This window comes from Psittacula echo, assembly GCF_963264785.1.
Source record: "Psittacula echo genome assembly, chromosome: 8".
In the NCBI taxonomy this organism is placed as follows: Eukaryota; Metazoa; Chordata; class Aves; order Psittaciformes; family Psittacidae; genus Psittacula; species Psittacula echo.
Window position 1 is genome coordinate 8,515,214 of NC_137744.1, and position 27,364 is coordinate 8,542,577.

At 42.2% G+C, this 27,364-nt stretch overlaps 1 protein-coding gene across 7 annotated transcripts in view; it reads right to left on the reverse strand.

The window, feature by feature from the left end:
• LOC308224601 (ubiquitin carboxyl-terminal hydrolase 12-like) overlaps positions 1 to 21,244 on the reverse strand; it is a 33,266-nt gene extending 12,022 nt beyond the window's left edge. For 6 of the 7 annotated variants that reach the window (XR_013957542.1, XR_013957543.1, XR_013957544.1 and 3 more), the window contains exons 1-7: positions 21,158 to 21,244; positions 8,875 to 8,955; positions 4,537 to 4,750; positions 3,360 to 3,586; positions 2,060 to 2,136; positions 1,078 to 1,161; positions 220 to 417 (exon numbers count right to left, since the gene is read on the reverse strand). Coding sequence is in view for 4 of the 7 variants with exons in the window: in XM_080624707.1 (XP_080480833.1) it covers positions 220 to 417; positions 1,078 to 1,161; positions 2,060 to 2,136; positions 3,360 to 3,586; positions 4,537 to 4,750; positions 8,875 to 8,955; positions 21,158 to 21,205 (929 nt within the window). In the remaining 3 variants the exon portion in view is untranslated. Of the gene's footprint in view, positions 1 to 219; positions 418 to 1,077; positions 1,162 to 2,059; positions 2,137 to 3,359; positions 3,587 to 4,007; positions 4,082 to 4,536; positions 4,751 to 8,874; positions 8,956 to 21,157 lie in introns of those variants that run through there. The other variant, XM_080624709.1, reaches the window with a different exon arrangement.
• Between the last annotated feature and the right edge of the window lie 6,120 nt (positions 21,245 to 27,364).

The following is a 27,364-nucleotide window of genomic DNA, read 5'->3' on the forward strand; positions in this document are numbered from 1 at the left end:
CTGATGAAAGAGCAAAGCTTAAACTGGGTACGCAAAAAAGCAAAATTTAAAGCAGTAAAAAAAGACAAACACTGTTGGACAACTAGCTCTGATGCTGCTCAGCATGCTCCTATACTGTCAGGCACCACGCTGATAATATAAAATGGCATACAGTTGACAGACTCTTTTGAAATTCCAAGGAAATACATTTAAGGTCCAGAAAGCACAAAACCAACATACCTGCCACAGTGAACAACTACAGCCACGAGGTCATACATTCTGTCAGGATTCGTAGCATCTCCTGAAGTGTTAAAGAGCCGGAGCTCCAAGGGAAAGACTACCCGGTAGGAGAGTTTGGTGTATCGATGCAGCTGGTCCATGTACTTGAACCTTTTTAAGTGCAGAGCTAGAATCATGGGCAACTTTTTCACTCTCATTCTGAGCCACAAAAATATGTTAGACAAAAAACAAGGTGTTAGCAGATCACCTAAAACAAAGCTTTGTTCAAAAACCAGTTTCAATATGAAAAAGCTTCTTAGAAGGCTTCTAAAATGTTGATGAAGATTTTCAAAAGGCTGCTTTTCTCATCTATATTCCAGTGAGAACATGCAGTATTTATTCTGAATGATTAACTACACAACTGGCATCTAAATGCAGGACAACTGTCTACGTTGAAAACATCAGGTTTTCATCACATGAATGGGAAGAAACAGATAAATCTGTCCTGCTGCTCTGGCTGTGACCAAGTAAGAGTGAAAAGTAACATTTTTGTATATAGTATTCATAGTGAAAGCAGATGGGATGGTTTTCAGTGGATTTAAGCTGATTAATGCTAACTGGGGAAAATGCAAATGTCTGGAAGCACCAGATATAAGCTCTTCTGGGAGGAATACAAAATTAAGCTCTTCATTTCTCTCTGATGAGGTTGCCATAAGGTTACTTGGTGTAACTTTTACTTGGTTGCTTTTCCTTACTCCTTTCCCTAACACAGACCTAAACAGTCTTACTGTTTCGTTTCACTGAATTCATAAGGTGTATTTTTCCAACAGCTGCTCATTTTAAAGAGTATTTACATTAGCCTGAATATTTGAACCTTACCTCTTCTGTGCTTCCTGTTTACTGCGGCACTGCTCACAATAGTATTTATATTCACTGCAGAGAGTTTCAGTATTACTAAATCCTCTGTGGAAATGAAAGAAAAGTCAGATAAGCAGGGATAGTCACCCAGACCATCCAGTTTAAGTTACTGCTAATAATGCTGAAAATAACCAAAGTACACACAGAAGATGGAATTCTTCTTATTCATATCACTCATACCTCCCAAACACATTTTAGGTGGAGCTGTCCCAGTCTTGGGATGTACTATCAATGTTCAGCTGGAAAAATTACACCCTCAGGTATTAACTGCATACTTTTTGGGCAGGAATCAAACACAGTACAAAAACAGCAATAATGTGATTGTGTGTTGTTTCCAAAGGTAGCCACTCCATGTTTTCCAGACATTAAATGTTAAGACCTATAGCAATTAGCCACTGACTAGCCAAACCTGGATTATCTTTCAGCTCCTAGCAATTATACATCCATTATCAGCTATTAAAAAGCCAGATGCTACAAGCAACTTGCAGTATCCAAGCAGCTGATAAGCCTTGGAGCTAGCAGTTAAATACATAGGGCAAATTTCTATCAGGAAAAAAAGTGTAAGTTTAGCCACAAGCATGAGGACCAGGCAACTGAAATTCAGTAACAATGTTAAAATAAACAGCAATTTATTATGAAACCAAACATACCATGTTTGGTTTTGATAAAACCCAACTATATGTAACTAAAATCCCCATAAAAGAAAGTGAAATCAATCTTACATACCACTAAGAAATCACCATACTCATTAGCTACTAAAAACCACCAAGGAAGCAGCAGCTTCAGAAACTCAGGATAAAAGTAAAATGAACATGTTTTAACATATGAACATGGTTTAGCATCAGTCAAAGCCTAGAGCTGTCACACAACAGGTCAGCTACACCAGCTCTTTCCTTCTGACCAAGGGTAGGTATTTTTTCCATTTCCAAATACTCTCATTTACCTTAGGCAGTGTGTAATTGATGTATTTTGTTCCACATCAACCGACAGATCCAGAAAATCCTCATCTTTGCTACTAACCTTGAGAAAAAAAAAAAAAAAAGAAGAAATATTTCATCACAGTTTAGAACTGGCAGATTTCTTTTACCCGGTTGTGGAATGGTGCAATGTCCTCGTTGCATGTAGAGAGCTTCATGATAAAAAGTAAATATACACACACAGAGGCCCTTTCTTGAGGTGAACTAAAACTGAAGAAATAAGCTGTGTTGTTACAATCCAGAGAGGAATGTTAAGGGAAAAAAAAGAAAACCCAAGAATAAAACCAAAACACAGAAAAAAAAGCCACAAAAAAACCCAAGCCCCAGACCCCTTCTTGCAAAACATCTCTCCCCCTTGAGACTCCAAGACACATCTGCTTACTCCACTGGCAAAACCAAGTTTTTAACCACTCAGGGCTGGAGAAGCCTTAAGTGTATCCCACTCTGCTCTGCAGACTGATAGAGCTTCCTGCTGCATTTCAGAGTTTAACAGTAAATAGGAAGTGGAAAATCAGGCAGATGGGGTTTCAATTAAATGAGTTAGCAGTCAGGAAAAGCAGCTTTCCATTTGTGGAACAGTCACATTTCGTTTCAAAATTCTTGAGACAATCTTAATATCATTTTTAGAGCTTTTACTCACCACATAGCCCTAACTCAGACTTTAAATGCCAGGAACAGTCATTTCAGTTGTAATCACTTCTCTCTTTTTTTTCTCTCCCCATCTGGGTTTTCATTTTTTTTTAGAAATATTAAATCAGAGAACATGACTAACTACAATTTCCTGATCTGAAGGTGGTGTGGTTCTTCTAATTCTAGATGCTGCAGCACTTCATTTGCTCTCAAACAGAGTGGTGATGGACCAGCACCAAGAAGCACAGATTTCCAGTTTAAGAAATTCAGTTTAACCCAGAATTAAATAAATGGTGAGCAGCTCTGATGCAGAAACACAACATCAACTATCAATCACTGACACAGGAAATAACATGAAGACAAAAAGGCAGCTTATATCAGTCAGGTGCAGACTGCCTTGATGGAAACAGGGAGGAGGAACAGAAAAAACACTACGCTTTTTCTGAGAAACATACCTTAATGAGTATTGGTTTGAACATAGAGGTGATACAGTCATAAAATAGGCTATGCTCCATATTTTAATAGAGAGAGTGCAATCTCATCTATCCTAATAAATGAAAAAGTGTACTTAGTATTAGGGAAAATGATCCAGAGCCTGCCAAAAATCTAAGAGGTTTGGGTTTGTTTTAAACGTACAGCCTCACAGTTAAGACATCTGGTTTCATTGGTTAGTGTTCCTTGGAAGATTTCATGGACCCACGTCAGATCAGTCTTGTCTCCTTCTTCACTCTCAATGCCGCCATTCTGCAGTTTGCCATTCTGCTTCTCCTGCTTTTTCTCTTCTTGCAGTAAGTCAGCAATAGTGTTAAGTAGGTAGTTTAGGAATTCATGTGCATCCTGCTGCATATAATTATCAAATAATTCTGGAAAGAAAGAGATCAAAAAGAATGAAAATACACAGATACTTCATAATATCAAGTTACTGTGCTTTTAGCAATCAGTGCTTGCCCTTCCCCCTTCTCTACCCTATCATACAAGTGTGGGTTACACACTCAAGAGTCTTTGACGACTTGCACTTTGTTGTTCTCACAATAGACATTAGGTTACCCCCACCTATTCCTCAGCTGGCAAGAAATAGGCAGATGAAAAATAACATGGAGGAAACTGAGTTTGGGCATTTCTTGGAATTGAAGCAAACCACAAGTGGTTTGAGGGGGTGGTTGTTGGGGTTTTTTTCCTTTGGGGAGGGAGAGAACTAAAGACATTCAGATGTGCTGCCTTGGGTTATTAAATCATTAAGTCCAATATCAAGGGGCAAAAATCCCCTACTCTTGAGTTTGTTACCTTTCAAGTTCAAGCAGGGATGATAAATCAACACAGAGAACTCTTCCTCACAAAGCAGCCCTGGGAAATAACCACTAGTTCTCATCATTAGGAATTTATCCCACCACAAATGTAACATAGCAAGCTAAGAGTGGCTGAGTCTCCTTGGAGAGTTCAACTCTGCTGAACTCCACGACATCTGTGTAGCCCATGACAATTTCTAGCAATGGCTGAAGTGTGCTGACTTGCAGCAGACCTCCACAGAGCATCATACCAATGGGGAATAACTGGAGCACCAAGACTCGTGTACATGCTCTGTAGTTGGTCTGTGCAAGCAGAGAAACAAAGATACCCAGATAATCCTCTTTGACACAGCACAGTTCTGATACAATCTCTGTTCCTATGCTACAGAGGTGGTGAAAAATCACACCACGAACAGGAGTTCAAAAATCTTCCATGAATCTGTTAAAACCTGACAATTTGGACTCGTTAAGAAGGAAACTGTTTTTATATGCTAAAATCTACATAAAAACTTCATTTATTCATTTACCATTTTCTTTCCTCAATCGGGAAATAAATTTCTTGGGTGGGATGACTCCCACCTTCTTCTTTTGCGTAGCAATACTGTTGAAGAGATCAGAGAGGCACGTCAGGAGGCTTTCCTTCTTTCGAGGCTGCACTTTGTATGCCAAAACTTTTTCCCGAAATGGACGACAGAAATAAAGTGCCTGTAAGACTGAGTTGCAGTAGCAGGTATTGCCGAACTGGTTGAAACACAACAGAAAGGAAAACAAACATTCTCAGATTAGGTTTTGTTAAAAAGTAGTAACAGAAAGAGGTCGCTCTTTAAGAAGGTCACATACTGAAAGTGGAAAAGTTCTCTGTCAGAGTTCATTTACTGGTGAAATACTAGGAGGCATGGTGTAAAAGACTCATCCTTGTATTATCCCAGCTGGTAACAGCAAGAAAAGGAAGAGAAGACACAGTCACAGTGATACTGGGTACACAAAAAAAAGCAGGAAACCAATGACAAAAAAAATTCCAATTGAGGGCTCACCACAGAAATCAAAACTTCTGGAGACACAGAATGCTGCTAATACTGCCTGGGGAGATGCTGCTGATACTGCCGTGAGGGGTGCCAATGATACAGCAGAACAGAGGGACAAGAGAGAAAGAACAGACAGCATCAGTCAGCTTCAGTGTGTCTCAACTGTATTACAGCAACCAGAGGTCAGTGTATGACCTATGTTAGATTTGCCTGTGTCAGATACACAAAATACTTTATAGAGATAGTTAGCAAAGTACATGTTAAATATTTCCTGTTTATAAGGAAATATGATGGGGAGTACACGATGCAGGCAAATTCAAAGAGCAGCTGGTTTACATCTGCCGTATCTGAAGGCAGTGTCATTTCAGAGAAAGGAGGACAGTGATAACTTCCAGAGGCAGCGTTCCACATTGCTCAACAAGAAGAAACACTCAGAGCACGGAGATACAAGTACATCACCCACAAGAAATACACCACAGGTTTTCCAGTTGTTTCGTTACAATTTGTTGTGCAACTGTATTGTACAATGCTGCTGCTTTAAACATTGAAACAGATTCTGGGTTTGCCAGTCCCCAGATACTCTGGTGATGAGATTCTGCATCTCAATAGCACTGAGAGCTAAATACTCTAAATAAACAAATCAATCTTAGACTATGTTCTGCAGTCAGGTTTCTATGTTTTTAAGTGGTACTCAGAGAATATCACCACTACTGTCCACCAAAATTTGGGGTGATCACTGTAGCAGAGTGATTTCAAGTTAATAATTAGAAACAGAAAATTAACAGTTTAATTCACACAGCTAAAAGGGTCACAGCATTATTGTTACATTAATTTACACAGTATGCAAACAACATGGAGCAAGACTTAAAACTGACATGAGGAAAACAAGTATGCAAACTGAACACATGTGAATTAGGATAGAACCTAGCTCATATGCTTGTTAGAGACCTAGAAAATAAACTAAACCCCAACTACACAAATTAACTAAAGCTAAATCCTAACTAAACTTGCATACAAGAAAAATAGGCAGGAGAGCTATCACAAGTCAGATCAATTGTTGTTTTCAATGAGGTATCTAATGAATTTGTCTATAATAATCCCAGGAAATTAAGAGAAAAGAAACTAGAAATCAGCCATCTTAAAATAATAATAATAGAAAAGAAGGTCACTGTACATCTTAAATCAAAAAAGTTTACAAAGCAAGTAGCTAATGAGATTCCAGGACTGTATTAATGGAGAAACCATGTCAAAAAGCATGAAATCAAACGGTTATACATGTCCTGCTGTGATGCTACCCAAACAGAGAGATATTATTAAAACCAAACTGAACAGAAGACTCAAAGGAGATAAAGAATTAAGATTCCAGCCAAATAGCTTTGAAAATTCCTGACAGTAACATGCAAGATGCTTTGCAGTGAAGTGATAAGGTGAAAATTCACTTCATGGCATGCCTTAGGTTTTACAAACATCCTTCTAAGTATTTCAACTGTCTTCATTTGGTACTACCCTTACATAAAGTAATGTGGAAGACCTTTTATTCCTGACATCAGTATCTTGCATGTTAGCATTTTAGCTATTGCACTGCATGCCAAATACTCTACAAAAAGACCGTGATGCATTTTATTTCAACAATTCTTTTTCTCATGTTATATCAAAATCCTTTCAACTTTGAGCAACTTATGGCATTGGGAAACTTCTGAATCTCTTGGTTATTGATCTACACTTCTCACTATTAGAGTTCTCCACAAATAAACCGTATGACATAGTGTCATGGTTTTAAACTGCAATCAGTTTGCAATTAGAAGCACAAAGCAGTCAGCTCTTTCCAATCATGACTTTAACTTTGATAGAAATTCTGCCTAGAAAAAAAAAGAGGGTTCTAATAACCCCCAAAACCAGCTTGGCAAGGCACTTTTCATAGGCTGATAAGTATTTCCAAACCTGAAGCTGTTTGCACAGATCAAATACACAAATAATGTACAAAGTCCTTAAACACAAATGAAATACAGGTACAAACATGCAGGCTTTAAAATCTTTTTCTCACGGTTTCTGTGGTATAAATGTTTTAATTAGATCCCATAACATAGTGGGCTTTTGCTTCAAAGTGACTGTATTTAGAGTCAACATTATCTGACTTTGTGAGAACTTGTAAAATTGCACTCTGTCAATGTAAAAATAAAGTCCAAAAAGCTTATTTTCAGATAGGAGCCTCTTGAAATGAAAACTGAGATGAAACTTGGGAACAAAACCATTGTTCCTTCCCTCTTGCACTTCAGTTCAACATCACACATACCTATTTTAACAGGCTGTCACAGAAGGAACAACCAGACCCTTCTCCCAGACTGCAGTGGCTATAGCAATAGTTTGACTGCAGGAAGCTGGCTCAGCTCACTGATCCAATGAGAAAATAACTATTAAAGAACAGAGCCTACATTGTCCATAGGTTCAACACCTGATTCTATTTGCAGTGCAACCACATGTACTAGTATTGATGCTGAAACCATGAAACTGCCCTTTTAAAAGTTGCACTGATTATGAAAGAACTTGAGATAACTTAGGACAAAGCTCTGCGGAACAACAGCGTGAAAAGTCATCCTGGAGAAACTGGTTGCAAGGAATAAGGCACAACAGTATTAGTCATATTTTCTTCTTCAAACCAGAGAAGGGATGTCGTTATAATAATTTTGGTTATTTTTAGATGCTATTTTTCCTCTTCACACTATTCATCGCTCTGCTATTTCTGTTACAGTTGGAGATGCCTTCCATTTTTTCTCATTATGGTGCAAACCTCAGCAGCTTTGGAATGGCCATTAACACCATACTTAAAGAACATAACTCAATGTGTTTAGATAGCCTGGTGTTTGAGAACACAAAGTGCTAGAAACCCACACAGAAGTCAATTAAACGAGTCGGTAATGAGCTGCAATATGTAACACATTAGTAGCTATGTTAACCTTATTTGGTGTCAAAAGATAGGTCATCTGTCAGCTCTCAATGAAGTGTACCTGGATGACCAGCAAACAGAAGTATACTTCTAGTTTCTAGTGAGTTTCCCTGTATTTTCACACCATAAACATGATGCCACAGAACCACTGTCACTGTTCCTATTAACTGACTTCCCATATTAACTGGTAAAAGATGTCACAGCACCCGCTGCTTTTTCCTCCAGAAGCACTGACAACATCAACGCTCCCTACTCTCCAGAGTTAATGTGCGTAGACAATTGTTATTGCCCAACAGATCCCAGTCAAGTCAGATCTATGCAAACTGACAGATACAAAAAATACATCCTTTTAGAAGGTTTGTTACACAAGGCTGTCAAAACATACAAACAGGAGTACTACTACATGTAAGCAAATTATTGACCAAGTCCATGTCCTTCATTTCCTGGCTATGTCCTCACATACAGAACTTCCACTAATCCCAGGAATAACATGTCTTTAGAGAAGTAACACATTTTCATTTTACAGCCTCGAGGCTCCCATATACTGCAACATCAGTGTAAAATCAAATCTCGCTTGTCTTGAAAAGCCTATGAACAATCTACACACTTTATCAATGTCCTTTCCAGCTAAATATTAAAATCCTGTAACTGGAAATGTATCTGAGTAGGAAGGTTTCTCTCAAAGACTTTAAATACAGTAAAAATAAGCATATTTATTTTAAGATTAAATTGATATCTGGGTTAATAACAAGACACAGCACCATACTGCAGGATGTGGTGTTCATACAGTCCCACTTTAAGTTAGAAATATTCATAAAGTTCTAATACAGAATCTTCTTCAATTCAAAATTAGGATATGGATTTAAAAACATGTCAACTATGGAAAATTCACTTACATTGACCAAGCCAAAATAATGCTCATTCACAGGGAACTGTTCAGGACCAATCTCTTTCTCCAAAGCAGAGGCATTGGCGCCCTACAAAGAAACAGAACATTAATGTCCGCAAAAAAAAAATCCAACAGAATTCATACTATCCCTACAAACCCAAGGAAACTGAGAAAACAAGTTACCTCCATTGAGAATCAGCATCTTGTGTTTCTTATGTTCTTCAACATGAAGCCAATATGATGCTTTATTATAAAAGATACCATGGTTCCACTTCAAACCTCAACTTCAGCTGGAATTAAAGCCATCTGATCTAACAGATGGGGGGGGTTGCATTTGAATTCATTTGATATTTAACAAGAAATTTGTCCTCACTGAAGACTCCAGGTTAGTCACAGTGACCTAGAAACACCCACTGAAATTTAGCCAAGAATGTATTGTAAAAATAAAGAGACTAACACACAGAGAACTTCTAAACCTAGAGGACAGAAACCATACAAGCTATAAAACCCATGAAAGAAAAGATGTCTTTTTGCCCTATGGACTGCACAAAAGCTTTGATGTGGCTGCTTATTATTTGCATCTCATATAAAGAATTCTTGAAAAAATCTTGACACATTAGAAATACTGTAATTTTTCTAACTTCATTTCTGGAAAGGTCTATGGACAAGTGAAACACGATTACAAACCCCAGAAGCATGGAAAGAATTTTGTCAGACATTCCTCAAACTCAGATCACCTACAAGTGCTCTGGCTTTGCTACCCTTAAGGATTATGTATTAAGCTTAGAGTATATTTTGATACATCCTTGAATCTCCAGCAATAGGAGGACCACACTATTTTAGATGCAACTGAAACATAGCACTACATATTGATATGCTCTTACCTGTCACATGAAACAAGAACTAAAGCATAGCAACATTCTAGCTTCAATTTTAACTTTGTCCACTCCAAATTCAAAGCAGTTTATGCATCTCGTTCCATTCTTTGCCTTCTTTATATCTACCAACACCCTACAGCTGAGCTCCCACTTGGGATCTGGTATCTTCCCTCATATCACTCCATCTTGTCCTCTAACATTTATCTTCCAACAGTCCTTAGCTGCATCTGTGCTGTTATCTACGGAGTTACCATCAGTCAACAGGGAATCCAAGCACTTTGCATTCTTCACTTCTGTTTTAAACATCCAAGTCACTCCACCTATAACTTTCTGCAAACAACAAGCAGAAATCCTTCGGCAGAGGTAAGCCCTCTTAAAACACCTCAGAAAAGCACTAAACAAACAAAAATCACAGCCCAGCAAAATTCATCTGTTTCCCTGAAGCTCATAATGTCTTTTAATGGCTGAGCAAATATTTTAATCATTTCCCTTAGCATTCTGCTATTGAGATAAACCACAGACAAGTAGAGACTATAGACAGTTCATTTGAATTGTCTTTAAGAAAGAAATAACTAAAAATGTTCTAAGAAACAGGAAAGAAAGCAAGAAATAATTCAGTTTGTCAGAAGGAATGGAAACTCTGTAGTTGGATCTCCCACACTGGATTTACAGTGAATTGCATATATCAAAACAAGACAGAAAATGAGGATGGTTCAAAATTGGGTACTATAAAAAACACAAAAACATTCACTAGGTGCTGACAGATTTACAAGCAAGACTCTTTGCAAGCAGCAATTACAGAGATATTTTTCGAGGCAGCAGTGCCAGCTCAAGCAGCTCCTCTCATTTGTTTCCCAACAGCTATTCCCTGCTTCCAAGTACCTCTTTTTCTCTCTACTATCTGCCCACAAAAAAAACCCAAAGCAAATCTAGGCATAGGTACAGACCTATGAGGAAGAACTGCTGATACAGGTCTCTTCACTTACATTGCTCTGGGCAGCACTGACTTTGGCTAACACCACAGACAGGCAACTATAACATACATGCTTTGTAAAAGCCACAGGAAGAGGTAGGTGATGCTGGTTTTGAAAAGCTTTTGGTCTTGAAATCAGAGCTGAGTGCTAAATGAGGTTCCTCTGCTCTGACATGCTGCATGCTTTGAGATTAAGGAAGGGATACATGTAAAATCCACAGGCTTATGAAGCTTAGATTAAATTTCTCTGGACTACTCTCACCTCCTCCCTGGTATCTGATACTGTATTATAGAAACACCAGAGAAACAGACAACTAAGGCAGGTACCACAACTTACAGAACTAGTGAAACTAGACAACCCTAATACTTCATTCTGCAAGGCAACATACGGAATAAATACCTGAACAAAGAAAGGCATGAGGGTTTCAATTTTTAATCAAACTATGCTATAAAGAAATTCATAATCTCCCACAAACCAGTGCCGTAACTCAGCTAAACCACCAGCCTGTATTCCTCATTATTCATCATTAACTTCACAGCTTACATGAGTCTTTCTTTCAAGGGCTTCCTTGCATCTACGGCCCAGACCTTGTAAATTTGGGAACTTAACTGCAGGGGCAGATAAAGATATCAAGGCTTCTTTTATAAATTAAATGCTAAAGTGAAAGTCAACCTGCCCCAGAAGCTGCATTAACCTGACATTTAGTTGCAATGGTTCTGAAGTTTCTTGTCAGAGAACATTTGAAATTAGCATCCCAAAATCATAAAAACCAAAACAAGACTCAAAGTGATTGCAGAAGGAATCAAAACTCACAAACTACTCGAGCAGTTATTTAATTTGCAAGTTTGCATCTTCACAACATATAACATACTGAAGAAGCTCTGGAATATGTGCATGCCTGGCATGCCACGATAAGGTAACTACACTGCAAACAGTACAGAGGGATTTATCATGGAGTGAACGTCCAGGAGAACCAAACTACACCAGGCAACAAGGATGGAAGGGGAAAAAAAGGGTGACAGCACAAATTGCTTGTGTTTCAGGATGGAAATACATAATAAGCTTGTGAGTAAGGCTGCAGAACTGGAGTCAAATTCAGATACTCAAAATCCACAATCTTTGCAACTACATTTGCAAATAAGAAGGAAATGTTCTCAAGAAACTGCTTTGCTGCTCTGGCTCAGGAAGCGATGGTAAAACTTTCTGTCTGCAGCAATGTGAGCAGGAACAAAACACAAATTTATACAGGCAGCACAACTACCCATGGAGGAAACATCCCCCTGCTTTAACTACAGCGGTAATACTGGTTTACTTATACAATTAGAATCAGAGAGATGAGAATTTATCACTTCCATGGTGGTGGGGGTGGTAACAACTCAAGTTTCAGCAACTGGTAATGAGGATTTCTAATCTTCTAGAAATTACTGGGACTTAAAATGTTGTTGTGGAGGTTGGCTGCACTTCCCAAGAGCTTCCCTGTTCCGCTCACACCCCCATCAGCAGAACTGATGCTGAATCCAGAGCCAGCAAGCTCAGCTTGGTGGGTTTCTGCAGCTCTGGCACTAGTAGTCAGATAGACAAATGGAAAGCTGCCTGGCCCAAGTGAGCTGACACCAAAAAGACCCCAAAAGACCAACACTAAAGTATTTTCTGAGAGCTGCAGTGATTTTCTTTATGTATATAGCTAACTAAAAAGGGACCTATCCAGGAATGCTTGTGCTCACTGATTCCCATCAGAAATGACAAAGAAAACCGTATTCAAACAAAAGCACAGGGAATTGTTAATACTCAGACTTAAGGTTGGGCCAGATGGTCACTGAGGTCCCTTTCCAAATCCTATGAAGTTTTCCTCCATTTTGCACATCAACTCAGTGAGGTACCAACATTAGATACAGGGAAGATTGAGTAAAACCAGTATTTACCCTATCTTAACACCAACAAAACATCTCTAAGACAAGTTTTGTTGAGTTTGGTAAAGCAAAAAGGGACGCTAAAATAAAAAGGAATGCAAAAAGACCAGTTTCAAGCTCTTTCCTGAGGTAGCTGCCTAACCTAGCCATCGCAGATGAAGTGATCCCACAGTACAGCTGGAATTTTAACTGAGGAACTCATCAAAACCAGGGTTGAGATATATCAAGTCTTCCAACTTGTAAGCTATGAGTCTTTTTTGCTCAGTAGAAAAGTCTTAAAGATTTATTTCCATTCTGATACACTATGCAAGTGGAAAAAACAGCAGTAGACTTCTGTTTGTTAGCCAGATTACACTGCTAATTCATTGTATCACCAGAATGAGATAAAGAAATATGCTTCAGCATTATGGTCTCTTACAAACTCTGCAGTTTGTGACTATTTCTGCAAAGATGATGAGTATTTTCCTGGTCTAAATTTAACTGATTTCAGAAACTGGAAACAAATCAACAGCTTCCAAGGCTTAAATATATCTATGCCCTTGAATGTATTTGAATTTGTAACTATTCTCACAGAAAAATAGCTTATAGATTGTGTTCACTTATCTGACAAGAGTCATAAGAAGAAATTACTGTTGGAAGATGAAGTTATCACTTCTCTACTCACTGTACATAAGCAGCTTTACAGACAAAATTCTATTAAAGCTCAGAGCTAGAGTTCTTCTGAAGCTGTCGATGAACAGAAGAAGAGCTGGGAGTTACTAATGACAACTACGCAGCTCAGAGCATGAACTACAGTCAGCTGATGAGAGCAATCCACATGCCCGGCATCCACATAGATCTTGCTTCAACTTACAACTTTTCCCTTTTTAGTACTATGAATTTTACCAAGTCCCAGTGAAATCCTGATCCTCTGCAAAACCTGGCTGAGAATAAGTGGGATATTATTACAAACTAACCAACTTTATCAGTCAATCTTTTACCCTGAACTAACACTTTCACACTTTGGAGGAATTCACACTTCCATTTACAAGGATCTACTTTTTGCTGCTATGAAGGTAACTTTGCAGACGTGGGAATGGTTCTAAAAGCAATGTCATACTATCTTGATAAGCATGCGAGCAGACCTTATGAGCATGGAGCTGCTACAGCTTCAGTAAGAAAAGGACCAAAATTAGCACAACACTGGGTCAGTATTCTTGCTGTTATTGGGAGCTCCGGTCAAAAAGAATCAGGTCAATGCTGTACTGCTGCCTGAGAAAACACAGAGCAGAGAGGCACTGAAGCTGTAAAATGAGGGGGGAAACAAAACCCACAAAGTGGATGATGGGGAAAGGGTTACCAGTGGGAAGATCCCACTGTCCTGTCTGCAACAGCCTTGAAATCTGGTGAGAGGAAGCCAAGTAGTTCACGGCATTTACCACTGGGAAGCTGCAAGTCTCGCAAGGATTAGAGAGGACATGAGGAGGGCACAGGCAGCTGTCCCACACCATTTGCAGGGTGCTAGTCCCATCTGCTTTCACTGATGGTGGAGTGTCTCACATTAGCACAGTCACTACCTACTAGCAACTGGGTGTACTTTCTAAACTGTAGAGGTGAATGTGTAACAGTTATGGGACAGGCTGGAAGACAAAAAGTAGTACAGTAAGAAAACAAGAAGAAACCATGATGAAAGAAGGATAGTTAAGTGAAGATACAAAAAATACTACCATTAAAATAGTCATTAAAGAAGGCTACAGCACAAGCAGCATTTCTGATGTGCTCTCATCACATAGTGTTTTTGAAATTACACAGGAGCATCCATACAACAGCAGATTGTCAGTGGATTTCTAACCATTCATGACTAGCTCAACATCATGAGACAAAATACTAGAGATTGGTTTGATTTCTTAGAAGGACATGGAAATTCAGACACACCTAAGCAGACATTGCACTCCTCAGACAAATGCTACTGAGTTTTTTAAATGGCAAGAAGATGAAGCAGTTGCTTGAAGTACAAGAGGAGGAAATAACTAGAACCATGAAGCTCTTCTCAGCTTTTCAAAATACACAATCACAAACTTGCACTTTCTTTTTTTAATACTAATGTTCCTGACAAAATCTGCAAGAAGTCTGAGTAAGTCCTTGCTGTGCTTATTTTGGGATGCTCCAGGATGCAAGATGCTCTATTTACAGTTTATTTGTAGACAGCAGATTTTCAGAACGCTTAAAATCTGGATGCATATTACTGCTCTAGGAAAAATCCTATCTGTTCATTTATAATGTTTAAGCTGTGGTTTCCTATGCTTGTCTATATACTTCAGCTGCTTTAGCCCAATCTAAAATACACACAAGACTAATCTCATCAGCAGATTACTCTTAACAAACTAGAGAGAATCAGTTAACGTAAAACACTCTCCATACAATCCATAGAAATCTGAAGATACAGTAATTTCTCCTTGAAGAAAGGCTGGGGTTTTTTAGCTCAGTGCAAAATATTAATTTCCCCATTACATGCTTTTTACACAAGTCTTTTATCCTTCTGTCATTGCAATTAATACCATTCAGTTCAAACGCAGTAATTAAAGCACTGCAACTTAGGATCTCTCTCAACTTCCATTACAGCTGCAAGCTCCGAAGCTGCAGAGCATGTTGAGAGAACAGCCTGTTGAAATCAAAATCCCTTATGATATACTAGCTTGGGCTCAACACTAACTCAGCCTTTGGACTGGAACCAGCTTCTTCTCACTGAGCACACACGTGTACCTGCCTGCGAAAGACATTTCCCTTAAAGAAAGGCAAAAAAGGGAAAGATATCTAGGAGATGTATCAGTGCCCAGAACATATCTGGTATACAAAAGTCTCTAATTATTCACTTAACTCTTTCTTTTTAACAAATTAGAGAAGAATAAGATCTAGCATTCAAAAAAAGCTGGGAAGCAGCTTTCAAGTGGCACAGAAAGGCCCCAAAGGACACCATCATGCAGCCTTCAAGATGAGAAGAGCTGGTTAAATATACTGCATAACTGAAAACTGGTATTTAAAGAGTGAGCAAACAAACTAAACCCAAAACACCCAAGAATGGGGAAAAAAAGAACAAGCTGGCCAAGCCAGAGCTACTTAAAACCTTTCAGGAAAGAGGTCTGAATGAGATGATGCATTTCATAAAGTCTGCCTGCACTTACTTTGCTGTATTAGCCGTGATAATAGTTCCAGCTTCAGGACTGTGAAAATCACCATGTGGGGGAGTGCAGAAAGGAGCAGAGCTGGGGTTGTACTTCTGGAAGTTCACAGAACATACCGTCGTGGTTTCCTAAACACAGAATTAGATGTTGCTTCCCCGTCTTTGAAAATGCCTCGCCGTGCAGCACTGAAGTGAGATACAGAGAGCTGGCAGCTCAGCTATCACTCGCTATGATTTAGGGTATGAAATTGTCCTTTTCACGCCCCCAGGAAGGCTGCCATTCCAGGCATAACAAATTATGGTAAATTGAACTTTGGATTCTAGCACTTCCTATGCTTATGCAGGCAAAACAAACCGACAATCTTGAAAGAAGCAGGTATAACACTGTCACAGGCTTCTCAAGACTCCACACTTCCAAATCAGAACCTTCTTTATCTGCACAGTCACTCCATGCACACAGGAAAGGCTGGTGTTGCCTGCTCTGCAACAGGGAGTAAAGCTTACAGAGCACTCCAGCTCCTGCCAGTATCAGGGAGACCACAGTGAAAGTAGGAAATGCAGTATTTCACAATCAGTTTACTACTATAAAGTGTGTAAAACCTGAAGCCTTAATTAGAGTGGTTTTAAATAAATTAATACAGAATGCTTTGTGAACTGTTTCACTAAATGTTTATTCAATCAGGAGCTGGTCTTGCAAGGTCCACAGGATCTGTGTCTCACAAAGGCAAAGCAGATGATACACTTGTGAAATTCTGGAATTTTATGCCCTATAAATTTAGATAATAAAGCTAGGCTCCAGTAAAGAGCACAGATGGAAAAGATGCTGGACTAAGAGAAGTACAGGCACTATCTGCTTTGAGTCTCAACCTCTATAATGTGGTCCTGTAAGCAACCTATTTCCCACTTGTTAGCCACTGTCTCAGAGATCACCAACATGATCACAGCTGGTTCATCCACCTGAGAAGAGCTCCACAAGTTTCTCCTGACCTTGGGTTTCTCTCAGGTGACCTAGTAACACACATAAGAGTGGAGGTCTTCCTAGTATAGCTCTCAGGTTATTTTATACAGGTTATCCTGTAAAATATCCAAAATATCTAAGATTTTATCCTGAACTTCACACATCAAGTAGTGAAGGAACAATACTGTAAAAAGTGAGGATGTGGATGCTATAAAATCCTAAGCATCATTCAAAGGAAACCTGTGCACCCTCCACATGAGGTGGCCATTAAGTGCAGCTGGCTGCATTGCCCAGGCTCACATCTCCAAACTGCTACAAGTCCAAAATCAGGAGAACACATCAATAACTACCCATCACACATAAGTACTAAACAAGAGCACGAACAGCACGTGGAAAAACCTTGCATGAAGTAACCTACTCAACTGTTTGCAAAGGGTTATGCATATTTTTCCCCCTTAAAACAAGGCAGGTTAATCTCCAGCTGGGCTTTAAGTGCAAGATGAATATTTGTTTCCCTCAGCTTTACAAAACAATCAAGAAGCAGAGCTGGAAGCAGAAGCCTGCTTAGCTAGCTCTACCTTTATCTACCTTTCCACTCCCTCAGTGATATCTTCCCAGCTATAAATGCTATTTCTCAAAAAAAGCTAAAACAAAGTTCTACCAACACCATACCTCTCTGACAGGAAAGCTCTGCTTGGACTCAACAGTGTAAGTTATTCAAGTGGCAAATGGAAATGTATTACTTACAAATGATTCAGTCATCTCTAGCACTGAAGTTAGTAATTGTATCCAGGCCGTTCTGATTCAGACAGGTACAGTAAGACTGCCACCAATTTGTATCCTGGATTTGAGTTCTTTGGGCATGTCTTACTGGTTTAGCAAACAATGAGACATGAATCTAGGGGAAGTGTCCCTAATTAGCCTACCAAGGAACACCACTGTTTCTGCTACCAGCTTACTACAGACTTTTCACAAAATAAGCTGTCAGAGAGGAAACAGTCAGATCCATGCTTCACACCTTGCTCCATTCTAGTGCTTTGCTTTGCTTCTGCAACCACAAAAAGAAGTTATTGTTAAAGCAACAAAAAACCTCTGACTCCTGACTCAAAACTCAGTTCTACAACGGACTGCCTCAGCAGGCACATCCTGCATTAGATGATACAGTCAGACCACAGAAATTCAGCCCTCCTCTCCTCAGTCAAGAGAGGATTTGCATCTGTTTGTGACCATGTGTATTCCACAGAACTACAAAGACATCACTTTCAAATATTTTTGGAACAGGAGCTATGCATTTTTCATCATGGGTAACAAAGTGCCTCAAGAGTGGTTTCTGTTTCACTCCCCCAGTTAATTCTGCGGTTGCCTGCAAAAAGAAAACAAGAAAATCCTGGAGTCCACAATGCAGATAAGGGCTGGGAAACAAAATTAAGTCAAAGGACAGAGCAGAGAACCAGAGCTCTGGTTGGCAGCTCTTGGCTATGGATGTGTCTTGCCATATGGTGCCAGCAGCCTTACCAAGCACTGAATCACATGCAAGTGCACAAGCATTTTCCTGCAAGTTTCCACCCTTTGCAAGGCTGTAGTTGCCACATGAACGTTACACAATCGCTGAAAAGGAGATGGTGCTCACATCAAGGAAACACAATGATCATGAGGCACAGAGAGCTGATCCACCCTACAAAACCCTGGAAGTTACTTCAAGGAGGGGGATATCATTGAAATTATTATTCCATGACTGTCTACTAATGAGCTCAGGCAGTGAATTTCATTTTTAAAGAGATACTACAGAAGAGTGGCATGTCAGAAACAGAGAAACTCCCATCCCTGATGGTGCTGCTGATTGACTGAAGGGTTTGAGGATGTCAAACCTGTCCTTCCATTTCCAGCCTGAAACATAGATGATGACTTGAATTGCTGGTAAAAACTGTATTTTACTAAAAAAAAAAAAAAAAAAAAAATAAAATGCTCTACAATCACTACATATTAACATAATCCTGAAGAAAGGAGTTTCCCAGAGGGAATTTGTTAATGTAATTTAATGTTTTCATAAAGCAGGTTTAGGTTTTTCATGTTTGCATCATGACAAAGCAAACAGTACTTTGCTTACTGGATATTAACTGAAGTAGATGCAAATAAACTGATTCAATTTTAAACTGTAACACCCAGACCTTAATTCTCCTGAGCTAGCTGAAAAAAAAACCTGGTAAGACTGACAGTCATTTTAGCTCAGCTATACATACACCTAAAACCCCAATGCTGAAAAACTCCACAGCATTTGATTAAATAGCTATAGAAGAAATTTAGAGGTAAGTTTCCTACAGTTAGTGCTAGCAGGACTCTATTTTCTGCAGAGAAGTGAAGCAGTAAGTTCTCCACTTGAAACACAGTCAGGAGAGCCTGCTCCCCCAAAGCTGCAGCACTGTGAAAAGACTCCTCTTGAAAAGAACACTGTACTACAGAAGGGACATGAGTAGGGTGCAAGTGTCTGATTAGCTTTCATCTATCACCCCAACCGAAACTAAGGCAAGCACAGGACCAAAACTGAATCCAAGATTGAGTACGTATAGCTAAGGCTCTAAAACCATATCACAAGCAGCAGGATGGCTGCACTCAGGTTTGGCTGTATGCTCAGAAGAAAATGCATTGCCTTATGCCTGCCCTGTTAATCTGAGGCTCAGTCAGCTGATCTCAGGAATGCTTCCAAAATATTGTATGTGATGGAGTCAATGACTTGCCTCTGGGATACAGAACTCCACAACGAAGTCATGATTCAGCCACCTTCTCATGACCTTAATTTCACCTGTGCTTGTGATGGGCAATGAAAAAATACAGATTATGTTGGGGAAAAAAAGAGAAGATCTAGGGAGATTCGTGAAGTGTGGAGTTCTGGGAAGTCTTCTGCAACACCACGAGCTCTAAGATCAGGTGCCTACTGCCACACATTAAAAGATAAAATAAAATTAACCTCTCATGTTAAGAGTATTACTGTGAAACTCCAAACACGCAGCTTTGTACAGCACCACGGTGGTTCACTTCAGCTGGATCTCAAGTTAATCAAACCCAAATCAAGTTAATCAAACCCAGTCCCAAATGTGGGACAGAAACAGAAAACCCCTGTGCCCTTTACACACAATGAAGCCAGTCTCAGCATGTTGGGACACAAGAGCTCCTCTACACTGCAGCCTGCTCTTTGCCTGTTTCAGATGAGATGTGAAACTGAAGTTTGACCACTTGGAGCAACTGAGATGTGGGGCTGCGAACTACTAAAAAAATACTAAAACTGAATTTTATCCTGAATTGGCTTTGGATTTCAGCAATTTAAACCCCTGTTACAGCCCGCACTGACGGAGCTCCTTACAGTAAGAATCCCTGTGAAATGTTTGGATGGCACATTGTTAACATGATGCCGTATTTTACTATGAGTCAGTGTTTCAGTGCCAGACAAACCACTCACCAGCCTCTACACAGCATTACCTTCATTACAGATTCTGCATAATCATGCAATTATCAGTCTCCCTCTCCCTAGATTTCCACTGCCAACACGGACGATAGCCTGTTATATGCATCCACACAAGATGATTGCAGAGCTTTTATAAACTAGTATAACCACCTCTAAACAGAGCCCGGTTATCACAACAAACCACTGTGTGCTGAGCCAGGAAAGGAGATAAAGTTCGACAACTCCCTCAGCTCCTCTCGTTCAGGAGAAGGGCACCCATCTGCCCCGGACACGCTTCTGCATGAGGCGGGCAGATCACACACCATGAGCGGGCACTTCTCCTTCCCTCAGAGCCCCGTGTGTCTCCAGCCGCCCTTCCCCACCCGGGACTGGGGCCTCCTGACTCCCAACCCCTCCTGACTCCCAACCCCTCCTGACTCCCAACCCCTCCTGACTCCCAACCCCTCCTGACTCCCAACCCCTCCTGACTCCCAACCCCTCCTGACTCCCAACCCCTCCTGACTCCCAACCCCTCCTGACCCCCAACCCCTCCTGACCCCCAACCCCTCCTGACTCCGCACCCCTCAGCCCGGCGGCGCCGAGCAGCCGCTCCCTGGTCCAGCTCCCACCCAGCACCTCCCTCCCGCTGCCCGGCACAGCCCCGCCGAGGCCGCCCCGTTCCCGGCTGCGGCCCGGCCGCGCCCTCCCGGAGCGGAGAGGGGTGCGGGCAGCGGGACGCCCCGCCAGCTCCCGCAGCCCCCCGGTACGCGGAAGGGCGGCGGCGCTTCCCATAAACCCACTTTTTAACCACTTCTACTGGCTCTTCCTGCGCCCGGCCGCGCCGGGCCCTTCTCAGCCCCTCAGCGCAGGGCCGGGGCACCTGGGTCCGGCGGCGGGGCTCCTCGCTCGCTGTCCCCGGCGCTCCCACGGGCCCGGCGCGGCGGCAGCGGCCGTGCGGCCGCGGGACTCACCATGGTACAGATGGAGGCGAGTCTCCGGACCGTCATCAGTATTTCCATCCGCTCGACGCCGCCGGCGCCATGTTGGGACGCGGCCGCCCAACTGACAGCGGCAGGTGGCGCAACCTCCAAATGGGGCCGGGTGCCGCCGGTGCGGCTCGCAAACGGCGCGGGGTGCCCGCTGCGCCGCGCTACGAGGGTTCCCGGGGCATTTCGTTCCCCCCGCGCTGTGCTGCGCCTTCCCCGGCGTCTCCCATCGGATTCGGACAGTCGGAGCCTGCGAGGGGCCCTCGCCCCGGAGGCCTACATGGCGTTGTGCTGTCAAGGCCTCTCGCAGGGTTACTGCGGCTTTCCGGGACCCTGGTTCATGCAGCTTTGGGGATCGTGGGGGCAGATGTACTCTGATCCGTGTTCCAGTTCGCTTGGCCCGTGGAGGTGGGGTGATGCCTTGGTGGGATGGGTGCTGCATGTGAAACTGGAGGAAGGCATCACCCTCACGAACATGGAGCTGGAGGACATCACTAAACCATCCAGCAAGGCAAACAATGGCCACTCCGGAGCACTGAAACACCTTCAAGTGAATGCTGGAGCTCTGTGTATCCTGAGAGTCTTCTCAGTGGTTGTGAGCACCCACAAAAGGTGATGACACCAAGGGTGATGATGGAGTGGGACAGTGGTTTGGCACCAAGTAATCCTTTGTTGTTCTGCACCACGTATCCCTGTTTCAGCAGAATCACAAAAAAGGCTCTTTCAGAGCACAGCACTACAAATGACAACAGCATCTATTGTAAACCCAGAGGAAAAGGGGTGAGAAATGTTGCTGATTTGCCATATAGCACTTCACACAGTGCATACCAAAAGCAAAACACAGAGCATAGGAAAATAACCCTTGGGGAGCCAGGGATGGGTAGAAATGTTTGTCATCAGGATGATCAGAGCTACTGAGTTGTGTCAAGCCGGGAAGGAGGGTTTTCATGTGAACTATAAATGGAACAGTGCTGATGGAGGTGGTTGGATACCCTCTACTCATGGTGTGCACAATGTCAGCAGCAATGGGACTGTTTCCACATGCTGCCCCTTACTCCAGCCCTGACCTTGTGGGAATATCTGTGGGGAAGGGAGGATAGTTCAGTTTCCAAAGCACAAACTCTTTTTATGAGGCCAAGATGTTTCCATTCTATTTGAGTTGCTCGCCTGCAGCAATGTTCTCTTACACACATTGTACTTTCCATGTCATCTACTACGGGCTCCCAAGGGAGAGGATTCAGCAACCTCAAAAAGAAATCCTTACAGGGTTTCCATGAAGAGCAATGTGACAAAATTAGGGACAGGAAATCCAGAAATAGAGGAATTTGTGCCGTGTTTAACCAAACTGAACTATGTATTTAAACGGTTGTCTCCCTTATATCCCAAAATAGGATCAAATATGATTTATCGCAGCTGTCGCAATAGCATCTGAGGACGCTTCCTTTCCCTTTGGCCTCAGGAGCAGAACAGCGTTGTGCTGGGTACAATTATGGTGCTAAAACAGCAGTCTTGTCCCCAGGCAGTATCTTCTGAGGTTGCTGCTGAAGCATTTTTGACACATTATCCCCATGATCAAGCTTCACACAAGATGGAATCCCAGGCCCACAGAGAAAGGCTGGCTCCCTGAGCACATCCCATTCCAGTCTGTTCCTTTATCTCCTGGAAAAAATGCTTTTTATTTGCCTTTCCCACCTATTCAGTTACTGGGAGCAAAAGGGTGGTTAAACCACTACTTTTATTTACAAGGAGAACTGGCCTTTGGGCCCTAAGTTTGCAATGAGGAACAAAGACGGTCAGACAAAGCCTCAAAGATCAGGCTGGTGGTGCTGGGAAGACAATCAGGAGCAGGGATGTGTACAGGAGCCGGCAAGCATGGGTTTAATCACAGCATCTGCCAAAGCAAGTGCCGTTTCCCCAGCACCACATTTAGTGCTTCTGCTCAGAAATGAGCCGTAGCTCTCCTGCCATGGCACCACAACCTCACTTTGCTCTACAGAAACATCTGGGAGGTACTCAAGGCCAATGTCACTGGTACAAATAGACTTTTAGAGGAAAGATCACTTTTACCAGTGAGAAGTGGGAGTTTTGCCATCACTCTTTCCCCTAGGCAGAAGGGAATCACCATTTCCCAACACACTGGCATCTTAGCAAGGTTGCTTATCTGTTACTCCTTGTGTAAAGTGGATGAGGAACAATTATAAAAACCCAGTTTTAAAGGCAATTTGACGTCCTTATATGAAAAGCACTATGGTAATGGCAAATATTTTTATTTTTAGAAAGCTCCATCTCTGAAGATGGTAGGGCTGCCAACAACAACAAAAATAGCAAATCTTATCAAAGCCATAGCCAAAAGCAACACAGGCCAGTAAATAAATCTGTGCAAAATTTGGTGTGGAAGTAGCATCATCTCTGTGCAACATGCGAAGGGGCAGATCTGTGCATGGAGCAACTCAAAGAGTGGGCAGTGAAATGCCCAGAATCTGCCAAATGTTTTCAAAGTTGCTCAGAGTTTTGCAAACACGGTCCCTTAATTTAAGCTATTGTTTCTCCAAGAGAATTTGAATTTAAAACATGGGTTTCTTAGCTAAATATAAGTCCATTGTGCACAAACAATGAAAATCTCTTCTCAGAACAGTTCTTCCTCTACATGCCAAGAGTTATACAATCTCAAATAGGGTGAATCCTTCTAAGTGGTTTCATTCAGTGCAAAGCCTGTTTTGACAACCTAGAAAATCAGATAAGGAAAACCTCTGGCTTTGATTCTGTACCTTACTCTGATTCTTTCGGGATTAGAGACTAAAAGATATGATTTGGGATGGAAGAGCTTGAGAATAGATTTAAGATTTTGGAGAATACGCTGCTTTTTTAGTGTCACTAAACCCCATTCTTCCTGGACAAAGATTGCTGCTCACAGTAGGAACAAGCTAACCCTGGGTTAGGGCATAAGAAATTTAGATTGAACCATATTAGTAAAAGAACTGGAAATGGATTGGTCTGCATCCAGGGTGCAGTCTAAAACTGCTTTCCCATTTGTTTTAAGCAACCAGAAGCCATCACAGCTGCCAAAAGAAGCAGTTTAACATTTCCTCCACCATGGGTCTTTCATTCCTACCCCCATACCTCTTCCTTCTTGTGTCAGCACCAGCATCCATCCATCCAGGCTCATGGTAAACAGCTTCTCCAGCCTCTCCTCATGCAGCAGCTGCTCAACAGCCATGATCATTTTTGGTGCCCTGCCGTGCACCTTCGCACCATCCACCATGGTTCTGAGATGCAGAGAGCAGCAGGCCGTGCTACGAGAGTTCATTTAAGCAGCAAAATCCTAGCCTACATCTCCTCCATTCACCTCCCAAGAACACCAAACAGTTTGTTGGCTCTTTTTGCTGCTGTTGCACTCAAGTGTGAACTGCCAGTGATGTCTCTAAGGTCTCTTGCCCACCTGCAGACTTTATGTGCACTCACTCACTTTTGTGAATCCGTCTGGACTTCCTCAGCGCTGGCACAACATCTGGTTACCCTAAAGGACTTTAACTTCTGTTTCTGTTGATTGTGTTGCTTCTCTTTTGGAGCCAGCCAGCAGATCTGTGTTCTTTTAGGAATCATAGAATCACAGGATGGTTTGGTTTGAGGGAACCTTAAAGCTCATCCAGTTCCAACCCCCTGCCATGGGCAGGGACACCTTCCACTAGAGCAGGTTGCTCCAAGCCCCGCCCAACCTGGCCTTGAACACTGCCAGGGATGGGGCAGCCACAGCTTCTCTGGGCACCCTGTGCCAGCGCCTCAGCACCCTCACAGGGAAGAATTTCTTCCTGATGTCTAATCCAAATCTATTCTCTATGTCTTTGCTCATATAGAATATTCTCCATGATCTTGCTTAACTTATCTGGCTTCTTTTCCTGGGCTGAAACTCTTCTGGCCACCTAGAAGCTGATGGATGTTTTCCTTTTGTTTTTATGGGATGACTATTGTGATGAATGCTTTTATATTACTAACATATGCTTTTAATAGCGAATGGTAACACAGGTTCCAACATCCTACACTGAGGTGGACAGTTACTGCTGCTAGCTAATCCCAAAATTTATGGTGTGTCCAGCTCACAAAGTGCCCCGTTAACTGACCGCAAGTTCTTGAGCATTTTCCCATTCCTCCTCCCATTTTGCCTGTTCTTACAAAACTCGTGTGAGATTAAAGCATCCTGGTAATGACATTTCCTGGAAAGGCTTGTCAGTGTTTGGGCTTTTGACAGAATCGGGCAGCAAATTCACACTGGAAGATTTGAAAACCATTCACATAGAAGCCATGCCCCAAAAGACACATGATCTGGTGGCTCCCCCCCCAGTATAGTGAGATGTGTTGCCCTTCAGACATTTTGTTCCACCTCTTCATCAGCTGATTGTCATGGTGGTCAAAGTAATAACACTTCTTGCTTACACAGCAACTCTGCACAAGTACTGCTTCAGAAGTAGTTTTTGGAGGGGAAATAGAGCCTTAGAAAAGTGACATGTCCATAAATCTTCTGACTTTGTGCTTATTTCACTGGACTGCTGTGCATCAAAGATGGATTTTCCTAAAGCCAGTTCACACTCAACACATCCTCTGTGATGCTGGCATGGAAACTAAGGCTATTTGAGAGCCTGGCCCCCAGTGCTTTTGGAAGGGGCAGTGATCCAGAGACCTGACCTGACTTCCCCTCCTCTTGTGCTAGCTCAGAACCGTACCCCTGGCCACTAAAACCTACTGGGGAGAACTCATGTGGATGCCGTGATCGAAAGCAGTGGTGTGAAAGCAGCTGGACAAAAAGACCCTTTTAATGGCTTCAGCCTCTATGCAATGAGCCATGCCTATCTTCTGCCTACGAGAAGCATCCAGAAGACAGGAAAATATGCATCCTTGGGTTTTCATGTTTTGTGGGTGGATTAGCTTGTGGTGCCACTTCCCATTAACACCAGGGCTCCCACACAGCATGACAGAGTCCACGCCTCAGAAGTTGCTGCCTGTTCTACATTTACCTCTTGCCACTACTGCCTAAAGCTGCTCCTGCCCCTCACAAGCCTCTTTAGAGACATTTGTCAAAGATGAATGCTCCAACTGTATTTTCTGTAGTTGAATTTACATCTGGTTTATATTATTTGCAGTTTTGCTTTATCTGGGTCATTCCCTCCCTACTGCTCTTCCCTTTTTCTTCCCTTCCCATTATCCTTGAGAGCTGAGAGCTGATTGTAGCTAGTGTATGGTTACATACTGTCATCCCAACAGACCTTGCAGCCGCCAGCTGTCTTCAAACAATGAGGAGTTTTCCTATGGAAGTCATTCTTTCTTCATTCCCTCTGTCTGGCTCACCCCTCTGAAGGATATGGAGTCCTTCCTAAGCCTGTCGCCAGCACTAAATTCACTTTTCCATGTTTGGAGAAACTGCAATGTCCCAACTGGATGCTAACCCACATTCCAGCAGGCCATTAAGACCAACGATGTGTATAAACCAGCAGATCAAATGTATCCTGGAGGACATATATGTGAGCTGGTACTCTGGAATAACCCACAGCTGCCTGAAAACTCTGTGTGTGTGTGTGGAGGAAATGTGTTTGTTTTCCTGGAGTGTCCCATCAGCTTCAGCACTCTGAAGGGGCCCAACTGCAGGACACAATAGGAAAGGGAGAACAACAGAGCACAGAGTTGGAGCCAATTGAAAATGCAAAGAAACTAGACAGGCAGAACGGGATTATTCAAAGTGGAATTAGAGCAGGGGGGGGGGGTGCCTGTATCTCGCTGAAAACACCACCGTGGTGACTGTGAAACACAAGAATCTCGTTTTAGCAAAGAGCCAAGGGACAGCACAGCAAACAGGCAGTGCGGAGAGATAAAGCAGGGAGCAGGGAGGTGGTGGATGGAGGCACATGCTGGTGCCCGGCTGGAGGAATGTCATGGCTTCACTCGTGATTGGCTGGGGAATGGAGGAGTCAGTTTTCACGGGGGCTGATCAAAAAGTTCCCTTTTGCTTTCCCAAGTTGCTGTCTGAGCAGAGGCATCGGGAAGAGGAGCCCAGTCGCGTTAACATTCCTCAGGAACGCTGCTTAAATGAAATGAGAAGGCTTCTCTGTCCAAGGATATACAGCCAAGAACAGACGCCGGGAAGCTGTTTTCCTTCTTTCCTCCCCCAAGTCCTGCAGGAGTTGAGCAGCTCTCCTTCCTGGC